Below are 15,950 nucleotides of genomic sequence, written 5' to 3'. Positions count from 1 at the left end.
CCATCTGTATCTATATTTGTTTGCCACAAAAACACCTGTATCTGGATTGATAATGGTTGAAAATTCTGCATCATTTTCTGTGTGAAATTGTTTTCTACTGCCATTTATTTCCCACATACATATATGCATAAGGTAAGCTGCCAACAAAATATAGAAAATTACGTACAAATGTTTATACCATGTACCTAAATCAAACAAATAAAGAAGCATGGCTTGTAAGCTGTATAACTGTTAATCACTGTAAAGCGATAAGAAAATAAGAAAAAAATGTTGAAATGGATTACATAGAAAATCGCTTAAAAAACAAATATTTTAAGTAACACAAAGTCAGTTTTTTAATTTAAAAAGATCCTTGATTAAGCAGCTTTTACTACTAATTTTAAGTGACACCAACATAGTTTTGTAAGTTACAGAAACATTCCTGATTTTGTTTTCACGCTACAAACAAAAATTACAAAACTGTCAATGTCACTTAAAATGACTAAAACTACTTAATCAACAATGTGTTTCAACTTACAAAATTTAGTTAGTTTTATTTAAAACATTCGATGTAATCAGTTTTAACAATTTCTTGAGTTAAATTAACTGATTTTACAGTATGAATAATAGAATCAGAATTGCATTGGGCCATATTTTATATTGCATTTTCTTCAAATAAAATAGGAGGAAGTCCAGACAAAAACGGGCCATACTGTAACCAAGTAAGTAATTCCAAAGTTGAAGTGTGTGAAAAAAAAGGGAGAAAGCTTTCACAAATATCTGAAAATCTCTTGGCCATTTTGCATGCACTCACTAGAGACAGTCCCCAACTCCAGCTCATCATTTTCCACCCGCTGTCATGTCATACAAGGTGCCAGGTTTCATTATCAGATGAGGATGTAAAAATAACATCTGCACAACATCAGTCAAGCTTTATTCTGCACAGTGAAGGGATGAACCTCGCTATATCTCTGTATCTACATCATGTGGCAAATCTATATCATGGAAAGTCACGCTGTTTTGGCCACTAGCAGCTCAGAAAAGGTCTGAATGTGATGGATATTTGACAAGATCTGATGTTATTTTTATTATTTCTACCAGGATTTGTAGACATTTATCCTCAATGGACATCTCTGTAACGTGTAGGTGCCACAGACTGTTGCAAAGCCTGTATAATGACTCTGAGAAGAAGTGGTTGCAGGTCAGTAGGAAGAAGTGGTAAAGATTGGAATGCTGTTTGTATCTGTTCATTATCTGTTGCTAGCTGAATAATGAACTCCCGTTCATTTACTATGACTCTCACCTTACTGGGAATCCACACATCATTTGCATGAGCACGCATGGTTATGATTCATGAGGACTGGATTCAGACTGGTGAGGTGCAGACCAGTGGGAGCTTCAAAACAATGTTTCAGCTTCTCATCACGGAAGTGTCTGAAGCTTGTACTTGCAGGATCCACTCCGTCAGGCTGTGAGACTGTTCTTCCTCTTCCTCATTAATACATTTTTATTTTTATTTTTATTATTAAACAATACAAAATGTAGTGATGTGGATGTGATTTGTGAAGGTTTAACGGCATATTAACTTTGAAATTAGTTAAGTAATGAAAGCTTTGTGTTGAAAACTTAAGGTTTACCCATGGACTGGTTGAGATGAACAATTGTATTTTGTAAGTAGATTAATATTGGAATGTTGTATGTTTTATATTTATGGTCATTTATCTCTCTTGTAAATTTCTGTATCAACCAAATATTATAGAAAGATGATGTAATCTTACAGAGTAAACCTTGTATACAGGTGATCTGTAACTGTAGTGACTGTAGGACTGCAACTAATGATTATCTTCATTATTGATTAAGCAATTAGTTGTTTGGTCCATAAAAGGTCGAATAGGATGACAAATGTTCGCCGTTTCAAATCGTCCAAGGGGAAGTTCTTAAATGTCTCGTTTTGTCAAAAGATATTCAGGTTGGTGTCACAGAGGACAAACAAAAGCAAAAAATATTCACATTCAAATTTTCTTAAAGAATTACTCAAAATGATTAATCAATAATAAAACGTAGTTGGTGGTTCATTCAATAGTTGACAACTAATTGATTAGAGGACTAATCATTGCAGCTCTCCATGACTGTATGAGGGAAAACAATGAATGAAATGAAAACAAGATAGTCATTTGGTCAATAAAGCCCAGTGTGTAAAAGATCCAACAATCTCTCTGTGCTTACGTTTAGGCATGGTCTGGTTGCCGGCAGCGGTTGGCCACATCCGGTTTCCATGACAACTGAGCGCCACCAGGCGGGCGATGATGGCTGTTTTTCCAAAGCCCATGTTTCCGACGATCACCACGCCCCGACTGATCGATGGGTCGCTACTGCGAAGACAAGCATCCACTTCCTGGAAGAGCCACTCCCTGCCGGTGAACAGCCAATCAGACGAGAGACTGGGAACCTCAAAGTGGAGCGGCTTTAGGTTGAGAGAGGGAGTGAAACGAACTGCTGGAGAGGACGGGAAGAATAGTAATGTAATAAGTATTATATTACTGCTTTTAAATGGTTGTCTGTAAGTGTGTTTGTATGTGTGTGTGTTTTAATGCGTTTACCTCTGTGGTCCTGTTGACTCCGACTCCCAGAATTCTGTCTGGGCATTCTGAGGGATGTCCTTGAAGGGATGTGTCTCTGCTGCTCATCCAGATAGGCTAGATCTTCAAGGTGGGCAGAACTAGTGGCTAGAGGGAGAGAATGATGAAGAAAGTGGATTTTATGCATAGACAGTAGCACTTCAGTTTTGGATGGGCATGAAACTCTTCTGGTTGAATCATCAGCACAAAAGATGAACAATATCTCGTTCTTTGATAAAATTTCAAATGGACATGACAGTGTAAAGGTTCAAGGTCCAGTGTGTAACATTTAGGAGGCTCTTTTTGCAGAAATGGAATATAACATTCATAGATATGTTTTCATTGATCACTTGGAAATCAAACACTAAGTCTACATAGGGCCGCAAGTTTTTGGCAAGTTTTGTGGTTTCACCTATGCACCACTTGATGCCACTAAACCATCTGATCTAAACACACTGGTCCTTTACATTTTTGATAAGTACTTTTTGTGTGCAGTTTAAAAACAATATACTGCATATTGACAAGTAAGCTTTTAGAGAACCAGAGTAGCTGTTCCTCCCTGCTTTCAGTCTTTATGCTACCATAGACTAAACATGTTCTGATTCCAGCTCTGTACTGGAAGTAAAATTCATCAATTTTGAATTATTAGCTCTTTTGCAAAGAGTTCGACAGGAAGATCAATAAAACTCTCATATCTGTATCTTAAACATGAAGCTGCAGCCAAAGATAGCTAGCCTGGTTCTGTCCAAGGGTAACAAAAATAAAGCACTTCTAAAAGTTCACATTTGGTTAGTTCAATCTGTACAAAAACCATAATGTAAAACTGATGAATATTTCCTGGTCTTGAGCTGTGACTTCCTGACTTCTCCACTGGTTGCCTAGCAACATCACGGTGTTGACAAATCTTCCTAAATGGTGCAGAACTTTACAGTTATTCAGTGCTGTCTTGTTGCTGATCTTAAAAACAGTGCCCAGGGTTCAACCACAACAAATAGATCCATAACCTGTAGCAACAGCATGAACACATAAAACAAGACTGAATCTAAACCACAAACAGAACCCTGGGTTTAAACACTGAAAGTCTTGTTTCAAAACTGTATGAAGACCTACAGCGGTTATGTAGATTTGTGATTAAAAGTCAAACTTGGAAAGAAAATCAAACGTTGTCTTCCTTTTCTTATCTATTGTTCGTTAAGTGAAGGACAGGCAGAACTTCACTTCCACTACAGTCGCTCTTAAGCTGATTTTAAGCGCTGACAAATGTTGGAAACTTTGAATTCTTTTAGTTCCCGACAAAAACAGACAGAAACCTACCGAATGTTTGATCCAACCAACCCAGTTACAATCCACCACAGAGAATGGCAGCGCTGGCTGCGCCTCGTATCCTGAGTGCATGTATGTGTGTGTGTTTTGAAAAACGTCATACATGTCACTTCCTTCCTTTCCCAAAGGCTTTCAGTTTTTTATGAGACACAGAGAGGGGAAAAGAGGAAGAGGAAGAAAGGGAGGATGAGATGTGAACATGTCGGCCGGGCGTTTTCTGTTTTGTAACTTCACCTCACAACCTACAGACAGGGAGCTCATTATCACCTCCTTTCTGTTTACCGTCTACGACAACTTAAATAATCATGTTATGGTGTTAGTATGCATTTATTGAAATCTGGGCAGAGCAGGGCAAACCCCCCCCCTTCAGTCTTAATGCTAAGCTAGGCTAGGAGACTCCGCCTCCGCACTTAACACTCAGACATAAGATTAATATCAATCTTCCTATCGTACTCTTAGAAAGAAAATATATAGGTGTACTTCCAAAATGTTGAACTATTATTTAAAGCTGCAGTAGGTCATTTTTATAAATCAACTTTTTTTATATAATATTTGCTGAAACTTTCACTATATCCTGACAGTGGTCCATGAGACAGATAATCTGTGACAAGATCAGGTTGCTCTGGCTCATTTTAGCACTCCTAATGGTATTTGCAAGAATTCACTGGGCCTGAATGAAAACAACCAATCAGAGCCAAGAAAGATAGTTGAATGTTGAGTCCCATTCCCAGGATGTCAAATACTTTGGGACTCTGGAAACGAGACTCAACAATCAACTATCTTCAAGCCTCCAACCCAAAGCGTCTTTCTATCTTTCTGGGCTATTACTATTTCACTGTGTCTTTAAATCGGCCATAACTATTGGGGTTTTTGTTGGCCAGCTGGGGCAACGGAAACAAGCTGTGATCACAGCACGTCTATGTTATTGCCATTAACAGTTGCCTCTTTACATATCCAGCAGATGTGGAGCCATATTTGTTTGTGAGACAGCAGTAAAGCTGTAACACCAAACCAATTAGCTAAATGAAAATGCTTAAATGCTAAAATAGTAGTTGAGTGGAGCTGCACAGTTTGGTGATGATTCTCTGTGGATTTGTCATAATGAGTGACCACTTGCATATTGTACATATTGTCTCTTTTTATTGTCCATATAATATTTTCAGTTGTCAATTTACTGATTGATTTCATCTTTATTTATTTATATATATATTTTCTTACTGTGTTTATTGTTATGTACCAATATACTGAGGAAAATCCCTTGTATGTGAAAACCTACTTGGCAATAAACCTGATTCAGATTCTGATAAACACTGCTTATTGTGCTTATTGTTCTGAACAACACAGGCAATGATTGTTTAGAATCTTGTTTGTAATGAAGGTGAAATGAGGCTGTTAGCGTGGTTAACTGTATATATTCCTCTGTTTGATAGGAGCCCTGTCTCAAACCCAGAGTGGACACATCATGGGAGTAAGGCTTTGTTCGCTCACTATAACTAGTGAACTCACTACAGAGAAAAGAGTGATGTATTTCCTTCCTCACAGGAAAGAGTGTGTGGGAGTGTGTGGGAGCACACTGCGGGACTGGAAACCACTTGATTCACTTACTCACCCACTCACACACACACACACACACACACACACACACACACACACACACACCATCAACCATTTGCCATCTTACCAGCAACCGAATTAGGGCGGGGCATGAGGTAGAGAGGGATGGAGTGGGTGGAGCCTGATGAGCGAGCGGAGCCGGGGCCTTGGTCTGGGTGGAGTTTGTTGAGGCTGTAAGTGGAGGCGGCCATGTTGTCCTCCACCCTGTACAGGAAGCCGTCATTCACTCTTCCTGCTACCATGCAGGAAGAGGAGGTGGAGGCCACCACCGGCCTGCCCACCTGATGCCAGAGGTTCAGGCTGCTGCCATGGTAACTATCACTGGGGTACTTGGCACAGCCATCCCGCTCCGCTGCCGACTCAGCGGAATAGCTGGTCAACGTGGCTGAAAGACAGAAAAGGTTAATCATTTGGCAGCGCGAGGGTTTCTTCTTGAAGGAGCTGTATCTACAGTGAGTCACCTATGATGCCGCTGTCTCTGCTCTCCAGTGTTGAGGTTGGGGAGGTGACGGAGGCGTTGTTGGAGGAGGCGTGCTTGTTGTTGTTGTTGCCCTCCCCTCCAGCAGGAGGCTGCAGTGTGGAGCAGGGGGAGGTGCTGCTACTGGCCAGACTAGAGGAAGGAGAGATCCTCTGTGGGAAAGAAAAGATTTTCTTACTGTTATAACCGATCATATTAATCAGTGTTTGGTTTATATTGCATGTAAAAAGATAAAGCATGTTTACATTTTAATTTGAAAGAGCAGAAGTATGAGAAGAAAGAAACGTTTACTTAATATCCAAGTTATGTGATACAAAATGTACATATATTTATACAGTTCAAATACTAGCATACATACTGTACCTGTACAGTGCATCCAATATAGTTTTAGTTTCTGCTATAGCAAACCTATTGATATTTACAGATTCTACATCTCAGTGCTACATCAGATTGATGTTTTTAAACTGTTACATCTACCTATACAAGTAAAGATGCTTTAAAGAACATGTTGCTACATGTATTTTACTTTTGGTATTTGAAGTACATTGCTAATTTCTTATAATAACAATAATACTAATCATAATAGTTTCATTTTCTTGAGTAATCTCTCAAATTTTTGGTTGTATTCAAATGATTGCATTAAATACACCAATCAGCCAGAACATTATGACCCCCTGAGCACCCTGGTGGTCACAATGTTCTGCAGCCCCATACCAACAAACTGCTCTGCACTGTGTGTTCTGACACCTTTCTATCAGAACCAGCATTAACTGTTTCAGCAGTTTGAGCTACAGTAGCTCGTCTGTTGGATCAGACCACACGGGCCAGCCTTCTCTCCCCACGTGTATCAATGAGCATTTTTCCTGCGTCTAACACATCAACTTTGAGGACAAAATGTTCACTTGCTGCCTAATATATCCCACCTACTGACAGGAGCCATGATAACCAGATAATCAGTGTTATTCACTTCACCTGTCAGTGATCATGATGTTATGGCTGATCGGTGTATATGACCATGCAACCATGAGGCAAAAAAGAAACAAGATGTATTCACTTTAGCTCAAGCAAGAATTAAATCTCTGAAAATTGAGTACGCTTTAAAGCATAATGAAAAGAATGGAAACCTACGGCCGTGTGAGGGATGCAAAAAATCTAAAAGCAAAAGATGATTCTGAGTTCAGATTCTCAGACTATTTTATTTTTACTTACTACTGCAAATTATACAGAACAAATGAAAAAAACACATTCAATTATTATTATTATTTGTGTTTTTACAAATGCTGAATTTGGATTTCGGGATTTTCTCTTTACTTATATCCAACTACTACAGGACATTCAACCTATATGTGTCCAAGTATCTGTGTCTCTGTGTGTGTTAATCACCTGTCCATCATCGTGGGCGTGGTAAGGGGCCCCCGGCTCTCCACCGACTACCTTTTCCCCAAGCAGGAAGCCCAGCCTGGTCATCAGAGCGTCAGCCGCCTCGTCTACTGAGGGCGGGGGTCCTAACTCCTCATTCTCACCTGGAGAGGGAGAGAGTAAAGAAAAGAGGAAGGGGTTTTTCATTAGTCTGAACAAACTGAACTGTAAAAAAACAACAGCTAGAGGAAACTGAGAGAGCAGTGTTAAATTGGAGCACGTACAAAATCGGAATTTTGCAATGAAAACATGTTTTGTGCAATAACGTCTCACCTTTTAAGACAGTTAGATTTTATACATCCAGAGAATTTCTATAAAATCCAGACCAGGCCTCTGATTGAAACCTGTGTTTATCTGTCAAACACAGCTCTCATGTCACTACGGTCAATGTGAAGCTCTCACATGAAGTCTTAGCACAAAGACTGGAAGTAGTTGCAAACAGTTAGCCTGCCTCTATCCAAAGCTAACGAAAACCACCTACCTCAATTTTTCCTTTCTTTTCTTTTCCTTGTGGGCTTTTTTTTTTTTTTTTTTTTAGCTCCCTGTAATTTTCTATTCCCCCTCCATATTTACTTATCTCTCTCTCTGTTTTTCTTTTTTTCCCTCCCTTGTCAATTAATCTGCCTTTCTTTCTCTCTCTCTTCTTCTTTTCCTTGGCTTATACACCACTCCCCCTTGTTGCTCCTCAACACACACACACACACACACACACACACACACACACACACACACACACACACACACACACACACACACACACACACACACACACAGAGGACTTCTTTACAATAGGCTGCACTGTGCCCATATCATTTACCCTAACCATTGTTTTTTGTGTGTGTGTTTGGTTTTAGTTTTTCTGTTACACAATGCGTAAGGTCCGTCTGGTCTTGTTTCACCTGTTTGTCTAATCTAAAAAAAAAAAAGATCACTCCACACAGATCTGATGTAACCTTCACATTAAACCATGCAATAAAGAAATTAAAAAATCCACCAACCAGCAGCTCTACAGCTCCCACGTTATAGCTGCTTTGTTTAATCAGTACAAAAACCGAGCTGTGTTATGTTTTGTAATATTTCTTAGCTTGGTGCAGTTACAGTTAAATTGTGAGGTGCTGGTAGGAAGATTTTGTTACTTTTGTACGGAGCCAAAGGTTTCCAGTCTTTATGCTAAGCTAAGCTAACAGGCAGCTTAATATTTATTATACAGACAAGAAAGTGGTATCCATCTTTCTCATTTAACTCTTGGGAAGAAAGCGAATAAGGCAAACTATTCCTTTAATTTCAGCTTTGCTGGAAAGCCTTGCTGTCAACTAACAGCATGGCCAAATACAAATGGAGCTACATAAATGGAATTGTCAGTGGTGGAAACACACTGACGGAGAGAGACTGACCACTGGAACGACCCAGAAGATAAAAAGTCATCCAAAATGCACTGTTCTCTCGGGAATGAGGGCTGCAACTGATGATTATTTTCATTGTGGATTCATCTGTCTGCCATTTTCTCGATGAACAAATGACTTGTTTTGTCCAAAAAATGTGAAATGGTGAAAACCATTGATCACTGTTTCCCAAAGCCCAAGGTGACATCCTCAGATGTTTGGTCCACAACCCAAACATATTCAGTTTACTGTCATAGAGGACTAAAGGAACCAGAAAATATTCACATTTGAGAAGCTGAAATCAGAGAGTCTGGACATTCTTAAAATATGACTCAAGACAAATAATCAATGATCACAATAGTGGGCAATTCATTTCATAGTTGACAACTAATCGATCAATCAGCTAATCGTTGCAGCTCTACCCTCCATCCTCAGTGACATACAAACCCTGCCATAGAGCCCCGCCTCCTCACACTATGAGTGTGGATCTGTCCAATCAGGTTGAAAAATGGGTAAAAATCTGTCCAATCAGAAGAGATTATAAAAATAGAACAACTCATAAGAGAACTTAAAACACACAAAAAAGTGTGAACTCTCCAACGCAAAGCCCAATGGGAAGACAGTGTGTGGAACAGTAATTGATCTCCATATTAACATATTCACTATATTCACTATCATGACCTAAATATGCCAAGAGCACACACACATGTGCACACACACACACACACACACACACACACACACACACACACACACACACACACACACACACACACACGAGACTGTAAGCCACAGCATGAAAGCTCATACTCTGTCTCTTTCTCTGACAGTCTATAATTACTGCTATAAATTGCTGACTGTTGGACTAAATACCAGAGAAGCATCGCACACACACACGCACACAGACTGAAAATAAAACCAACTGAACACAAAGCACATTGGGAAGACTGTGTGTGTATGCATGCACACACGTGCATGTGTGTGTGGTCAGTCAATGACAGGGTGTGTGAGTCGTTTTTAGAGGAAGAAAAATAAAATGGAAAGATCAGATACAGCGAGCACAGACTTTTCCATTTCTGTCTCGTTAACTACTGCAGCCTCTTATTCCTTCTGTCAGTCCCTCTTTCCTTCCGTCCTTCCTTCCTTTGTCTGTCCATCTGTCTTCCTTTTACTGTACCTCTCTGTCTTGCTTCGGTCTTTGTATACCCATCTTCCCAAAAGATGAGTGTCTGTGTGCTTATTGACAAGACTACTGTATGAGGAACTCAGGTTTGGCACACACAACTACTTCCTTCACTTTCCATGTACACAACTGAGTGCAACACTAAGAATGCCTTTGAGGAAAGACTGTGCACCATTACCCCGTTTCTGAATGATTATTGTTTTGATCTGTTGATGGACCTGTCAATCAAGACACTGAGAGAATCTTATCTCCATGCTAAAAGGCATTATGGGGGATGTATGACCTGGAACAGAAGATGGGACAGTAAACAACATCACTTCCTCTCTGAACAACTGTTACATTCTACAGGCTGACAGGTTGAACTTTAGTTCATTGTGTTCATTCAAGGGACCTGTGATGTCAGTGACCTGAGGGATCAATACATATAGAAAAAAATAACGATTGTTGTTGTCAAGGTCGCCGACATCAACGAGGCAAGACGGGCCATTCTTCCAATCATCGCTCTGAAAATACTTCTATCCTTTGTCAGACTATGAAAAGACCGGATTCACTATCTAAAAAGCTGGTCGACATTGATAACTTCATTAGCTTGCTAGTTAGCTAGTGTTTTGCTAACTATATATAAATATATATTTGGTTTTCTTTTCAACATAGATGAGCCTAGCACGTAGCATATCCAGCACAGGGGGAGGAAGTTGACCCAGGTTCTGACAGAGCACAAAGGAGCGGGACCTAGGAAGGGTCAGTTAGCAGGGCCAAAGTAAATGTGTACACATTTTTCACATCAATTTTAATTTAGGTGAACTTTGACATGCTAATTCACGCTACTGACATTAGCGTCTTGACAGTGCTGACCTTTAAGGGAATGGAGGAGGCTAGTTGAACCGTCCACTTTTATTTAACCTCACCTGCCGGAACTCAGATAACTATCTAGCTAGCTAACATTCAGAGAGCTCACTAGTTCATAGAGATTTGTCCCTCTTCAGTGTTTATTGACTGAAATGTTCTACCATACTGAGAACCAGCTAGTGTGTTAGCTATTAGCTCCCGAGCTACAGCAGTTTAATTACTAGCCCTGCGAGTAGCTAACTGGGATGAATTAGGCCGCGACCAAGCATCGCAGAGCAGGTCACACTGGCAGGAAGTCATACAGAAACAGCATACAGAATCCAGTCATAAAATACCATGCGCAGACTCTGGATCGAATTTCATGCTTTATCAACACTGTGGCACCAGGACAAACGTCAGTCAGCCAGAGGCCGGTTAGAGGAGATTTAAAGCAAAGCAAAATCTTTTTCAAAAGACAAAAAACACAAGTAAACAACGTATGGCAGGCAACGCGCTGTGAAGACGCTCCACCACTGAAGACGCCCGCGGCGGATCATGGAGCCAAACCGCTGCCAACCTAAGTAGGTCTGTGCCCATTATACTTCCACTAAACAATTTACCTGGGAAACACTACAATCTTGGATTTTCGATGAATTTTGGATTCATCCAAACGGATCCAACAACGGTGATATTTTGTTCATGAGTGTAATGGCTAAATATTCTTTGAAGGTGGACTCTGGTTCTAGAGGGAGTTTACCAAAGTTTGAAAGAAATAACTCTGATGATGTCATCAGGGTTATCCAGACTAAGTTCATCTGGCGGTTTGTGCTCAGTGAGAAAAACACCTGAATACCTTCTGTCCATACTCACAACTTTCACTGATATATACAACACCAACAAGATTCACTCCCATTTATGAATATGAAAGAAAGCCTCTGACATTGACACTAGTGTAGGAAGTTTTGACCCGGCTGAACCAAGAACATCGGGACATAGAGAGAGTCCTTCTCTCACCTTCATCCTCACTTCTTCCTCTTCCTCCGGTGGGGCGATCCACCCATTCCTGACACAGCTCAGAGCTGTCCTCACGGGACAGACAACAGCAGGCGTAAAACAACAGGCGGTGCAGGAGGGAGGAGGCATGGACCCCCGCCGCTGTGACACCTCCATCGCAACCGCAGCCGTCCACCGGTCTCCACGGGCGACGGACAGAGGACCGTTCGTGCCGACACCATTTAGATCTGGAACGGGCGCACGCTTTCAAAATAGCCGCCGTGCAGTCCATAGCTCGCTGGCAGTGAGGTTCTGATTGGTTCAGAGGGGTTCCATAGAGAGGGCTGCTACTGCCCCAGAAAACAACAGTTACCACGACGAATGGCTCTTCACCTCAGCAGCTAGCAGGGTTTGTTGAATCGCTGTTGTGCTGTTTGCCCTCTCCATTAAGCTTTCTCGCTCAAAGGTTTAAATGAACATGATGACATCACTATCCAGTCCTCTTCTTTTTGGTCCTGAGCTCCTCCTCCTCCGGAGTACACAAAGGAGAGAGGGAGAGAAAGATGATATGAAGGAGGTAGGATTGAAGAGATAAGAGGAGGAAGAGGCTCTCCAGGAAAGGAAAAAAAATACTAGAGGTACTCCAACTTGTGAAGCAGAATGACTGCAGTTGATAAGCAGGACAGACGTGAATACTGTGGTAATAGCCAAACTCCTCACATGTTCAGTAAAACTACATTGTTAGTTTTAGTCCACACTCTTTCAAACCTGACCGCAACTCACAGCAGATCTGGACGGTGTAATCCACTGGTTAATATCCTTTCTAGCCAAAAAATGCAATCCTTTTTCATTCACAGGTAGAGCCTCCTCAAAAGCAAGCAAAGAGAGAAAACAGCAACTGCAGCATGAAGTGGAAAGAGCAGATCTCGTCACATATGATATCCTCTTTGGTCAGACGCACAGCAAGTAAAGTTTTGGAGTTTTTCTTTCAACAGCGGAGCCTCCATATCTGGTCTGAAAGGCGACCTCCCTCGTCTGACTGCACCGCAAATCAAAACCTCCCCTCCTCCAACCCAAAACACCACACACACACACACACACACACACACACACACACACACACACACACACACACACACACACACACACACACACACACAGGAGAGAAAGAGAAGGGCTGCAGGAGGAGCTGAACTGAGCGAGTAATCTGTTACATGTAAAGGAGCGCGAGGAAAGTTTAGAAAGACAGTCTGGTTTTCTTTCTTCTTGCAGCGGAAAAACACAGCCGGAGAGAGAGAGTCTGAGGGAAGACTCAGATGAAGGTCGGCAGAGCAAAGAAATGCTGCAATTCCAGTGAAACTCCCTTTCCAAGAGGGACAGAAGAGCGTCTGACCACAAATCACAGTGAAGATGGAAGGCTGTAATCCACTTAAGTCCCAAAAATGTGAAAAACGTAGAGAGAACAGCGCAAAATAAAGAGTTGGACTGAATTAAACATCAGTTCAGTGATTAGATGTGTAGCTTATGTTTAAAAAAAGTTAAAAGAAAAGAAGAAAAAAGAAGAAAGATATGCTGCTGCCCATAAAAAAAGAGTGAGAAAAGTTGCAACAAATCTGCTCGAGAAAGAAGTTTTCGGCTGGCAAACAGCGTAACAGATAGAAAAATTGTTATTTATGCCTTTTTAGACTGATTATTCTCCCCAAAAAATCATTGCCATAGAACTTAAAACATAAAAAATGCCCCTTAACTCTGGATACTATGTCAATGTTGTGTTTGCGACTTCCGCTAAGCCGTGTCTGAAATGGGCCAGTACTCACAGGTACTGACTATTGGACCATCTGATTTTTGTCCACGAGTACCCTCACTTCTTCTTGCGTACCACCGCTCCCTGATGAGTCTAGGTACGTACCCCTAAACAACCTTGTAACGCTTGATCCAAAGACCTGCCTTACTCTGCCTCTGATTGGCTAGCGTCATGTTGCCTTTGTTGGTTTTGTTGGATAGGTTGTGGTAAGGGTTGTGCTCAGTTAGGCTACTGGCACTGTATTTGGTCCAATTCAGGCCTTGGGTTTAAGCATGTGATTTAAAGAAGCTTAACTTACCGAATTCCCCTTGAAATCAATGAAACAAGGTGGTGGAAACACTACCACTCTTGTCCACAGGGGGCGCCAGACTCAACACAAAACAAAAGCGATCTTTTTTTGGAAGATTTAACGACAGCTTTTCCATTCCACAGATTACTAAACAAGAGTGCAGTTATTGAATATAAAATAAAGTATAAGAATGCATTACAACTGCACTTTGGTTTCAGCCTGTTCTGTTGTTGTCTGCTGCAAATTTAAAAAGCAGTTTTTGCAGAAATTGTGCATTTGTATGACATAGTAATTTTTTATGTAGTAAAACAGATGTCAAAAAGTCCGATTCAGCGTCTTCACTACATTTTGACCAAATATATGAAGAGGGAGAAGAACAGAGAGAAGAGAAATAAACTGGAGTCAGAGCTTGTGTATGTACTGACTTTAAGAAGTTGCCTTGGCTCATTATGTTTCTGTTTTGACAGAGAGCGAGCGGTAGAGAGACACAGACAGAGAGTCAGAGAGAGAGTCCACATGGTAATGTTTAGGAGAAGTCTTGTCAAATCAACCCTGAGGAGGAGGAAGAGGAGGAGCAGCAGGGGAGGTTGGCAGGGGGTTGGGTTACATTTCTGTGTTTTCTCTCTCACTAAGGCACAGAGGGACGATCAAATGCAAGGTCAAAGGTCACCCCCCCCAAACCCCATTTGACGCAGTGTAACAGGTCACAGCTGTGAGAGAAGAAGAAGCAAAAGAAACTACTCTAATGCTGGTTATGGTTTCTCCTTGATTCTCTCTCCCATTTCGACCAGTGGATAGACTTCATGGGGGGGGGGGTATTCCTATCTGGCTTATGGCTGGACTAGCCTGTAAAACGATTACATCACAATTGGGCCTAATTGCCTGAGTGTGTTTGTAGTCTGATCACTAAGATACGTCCCGCTGTCCAGCTTTTTTGGCCCTGAGCCAAGTTCTTTAATTTCCCATATCTGCCTATTCCGAGTCCGATCTGATACTTATATGATTTAAATGTTGACTGAAGGACCAGTGTGTAGGATTTAGCGCCATCAAGCAGTGAAGCTGCAGACTGAAACCATTTGAATTCAGTTCAGCCTTCCAATCATGTAGGAAAAACCACATTGGCTAGAGCCAGTGTTTGGTTGCTCCGTTCTGGGCTATTGTAGAAACATGGCGGTTCAACATGGGAGAGGACCTGGCTCATTGGATGGTAACAAAAACACAATGAGTCCTGTATTCAGGTGATTATACACAAATGAAAACATAGCTATGAATATTATATTCCATTTCTGACAATAGATCCTCCTAAATGTTACACACTGGACATTGTGTCTGACGCTGAAATAACACCTCTACATTACATATGTTTACGCACATATATCACAAGCTTCTTGATCCAAATACTGAGGGCACTGGTTGATAAGCCTAAATTATTGATCTGATAAGGATTAATGCTTAACATTAAAAAAAAGAGCTAATCTGCTTCATAAGGTCTGTGTGGGTGTGGTCTGATCAGATTTGATTGACAGTGGCCAAACAACCCCACCAGCTGTCATCAGATTTGAATTCAGTTGCTTCTAAATCCCGATTGGTCCGCCGTAATATGTGACATCACTTAATTCCAACTTTGCCTGCCCACTTCAAACCATTGAGAAGAGCACAAAAAATACAAAAAGCAGTAACTCCCTCAGGTGAAATAACCAAATCTGTTGGAACACTGGCAGAGAACAGTGTGTTCATGAAGGATCACATCACTGAGAGAAAGAATCTGATTGAGAAAATACGTTTTCAAGACTTTTAAAGCTTTAAATAACTGTGGAGTCCAGCTTGAGAAATAGATCCATGAGTGTAAAGGCTTCTTAAAAGTTAGCACTCAGGTCCTCATGACATATCCTGTGATGGTCTGAATGTGGGACACACACACACTACAGCAACCAATGGTCCAATCAGCGTCCGCCTGTGGTCAGACTTTTCTGCAGTCACAGAATATGTTGTGACGCAGACATGTTTGTTTTGCTAATGTTAGCCCCGTAGCTGTCGTCA

General features: G+C 41.1%; 1 protein-coding gene across 1 annotated transcript in view; it reads right to left on the bottom strand.

Annotated features, from left to right (window-relative positions):
• Positions 1–15,950, bottom strand: part of LOC127356969 (protein TANC2-like) — a 50,579-nt gene that overhangs the window by 17,885 nt on the left and 16,744 nt on the right. The window contains 5 exon segments of the mRNA XM_051389071.1: positions 2,206–2,472; positions 2,580–2,705; positions 5,602–5,919; positions 5,996–6,164; positions 7,396–7,535. Of these exon segments, the coding sequence (XP_051245031.1) occupies positions 2,206–2,472; positions 2,580–2,705; positions 5,602–5,919; positions 5,996–6,164; positions 7,396–7,535 (1,020 nt within the window).

This window comes from Dicentrarchus labrax, unplaced genomic scaffold (assembly GCF_905237075.1).
Source record: "Dicentrarchus labrax unplaced genomic scaffold, dlabrax2021, whole genome shotgun sequence".
Lineage (NCBI taxonomy): Eukaryota > Metazoa > Chordata > Actinopteri > Moronidae > Dicentrarchus > Dicentrarchus labrax.
Note: the sequence above shows the minus strand (reverse complement) of the source record. Positions and strands in the feature narration are given on the sequence as shown.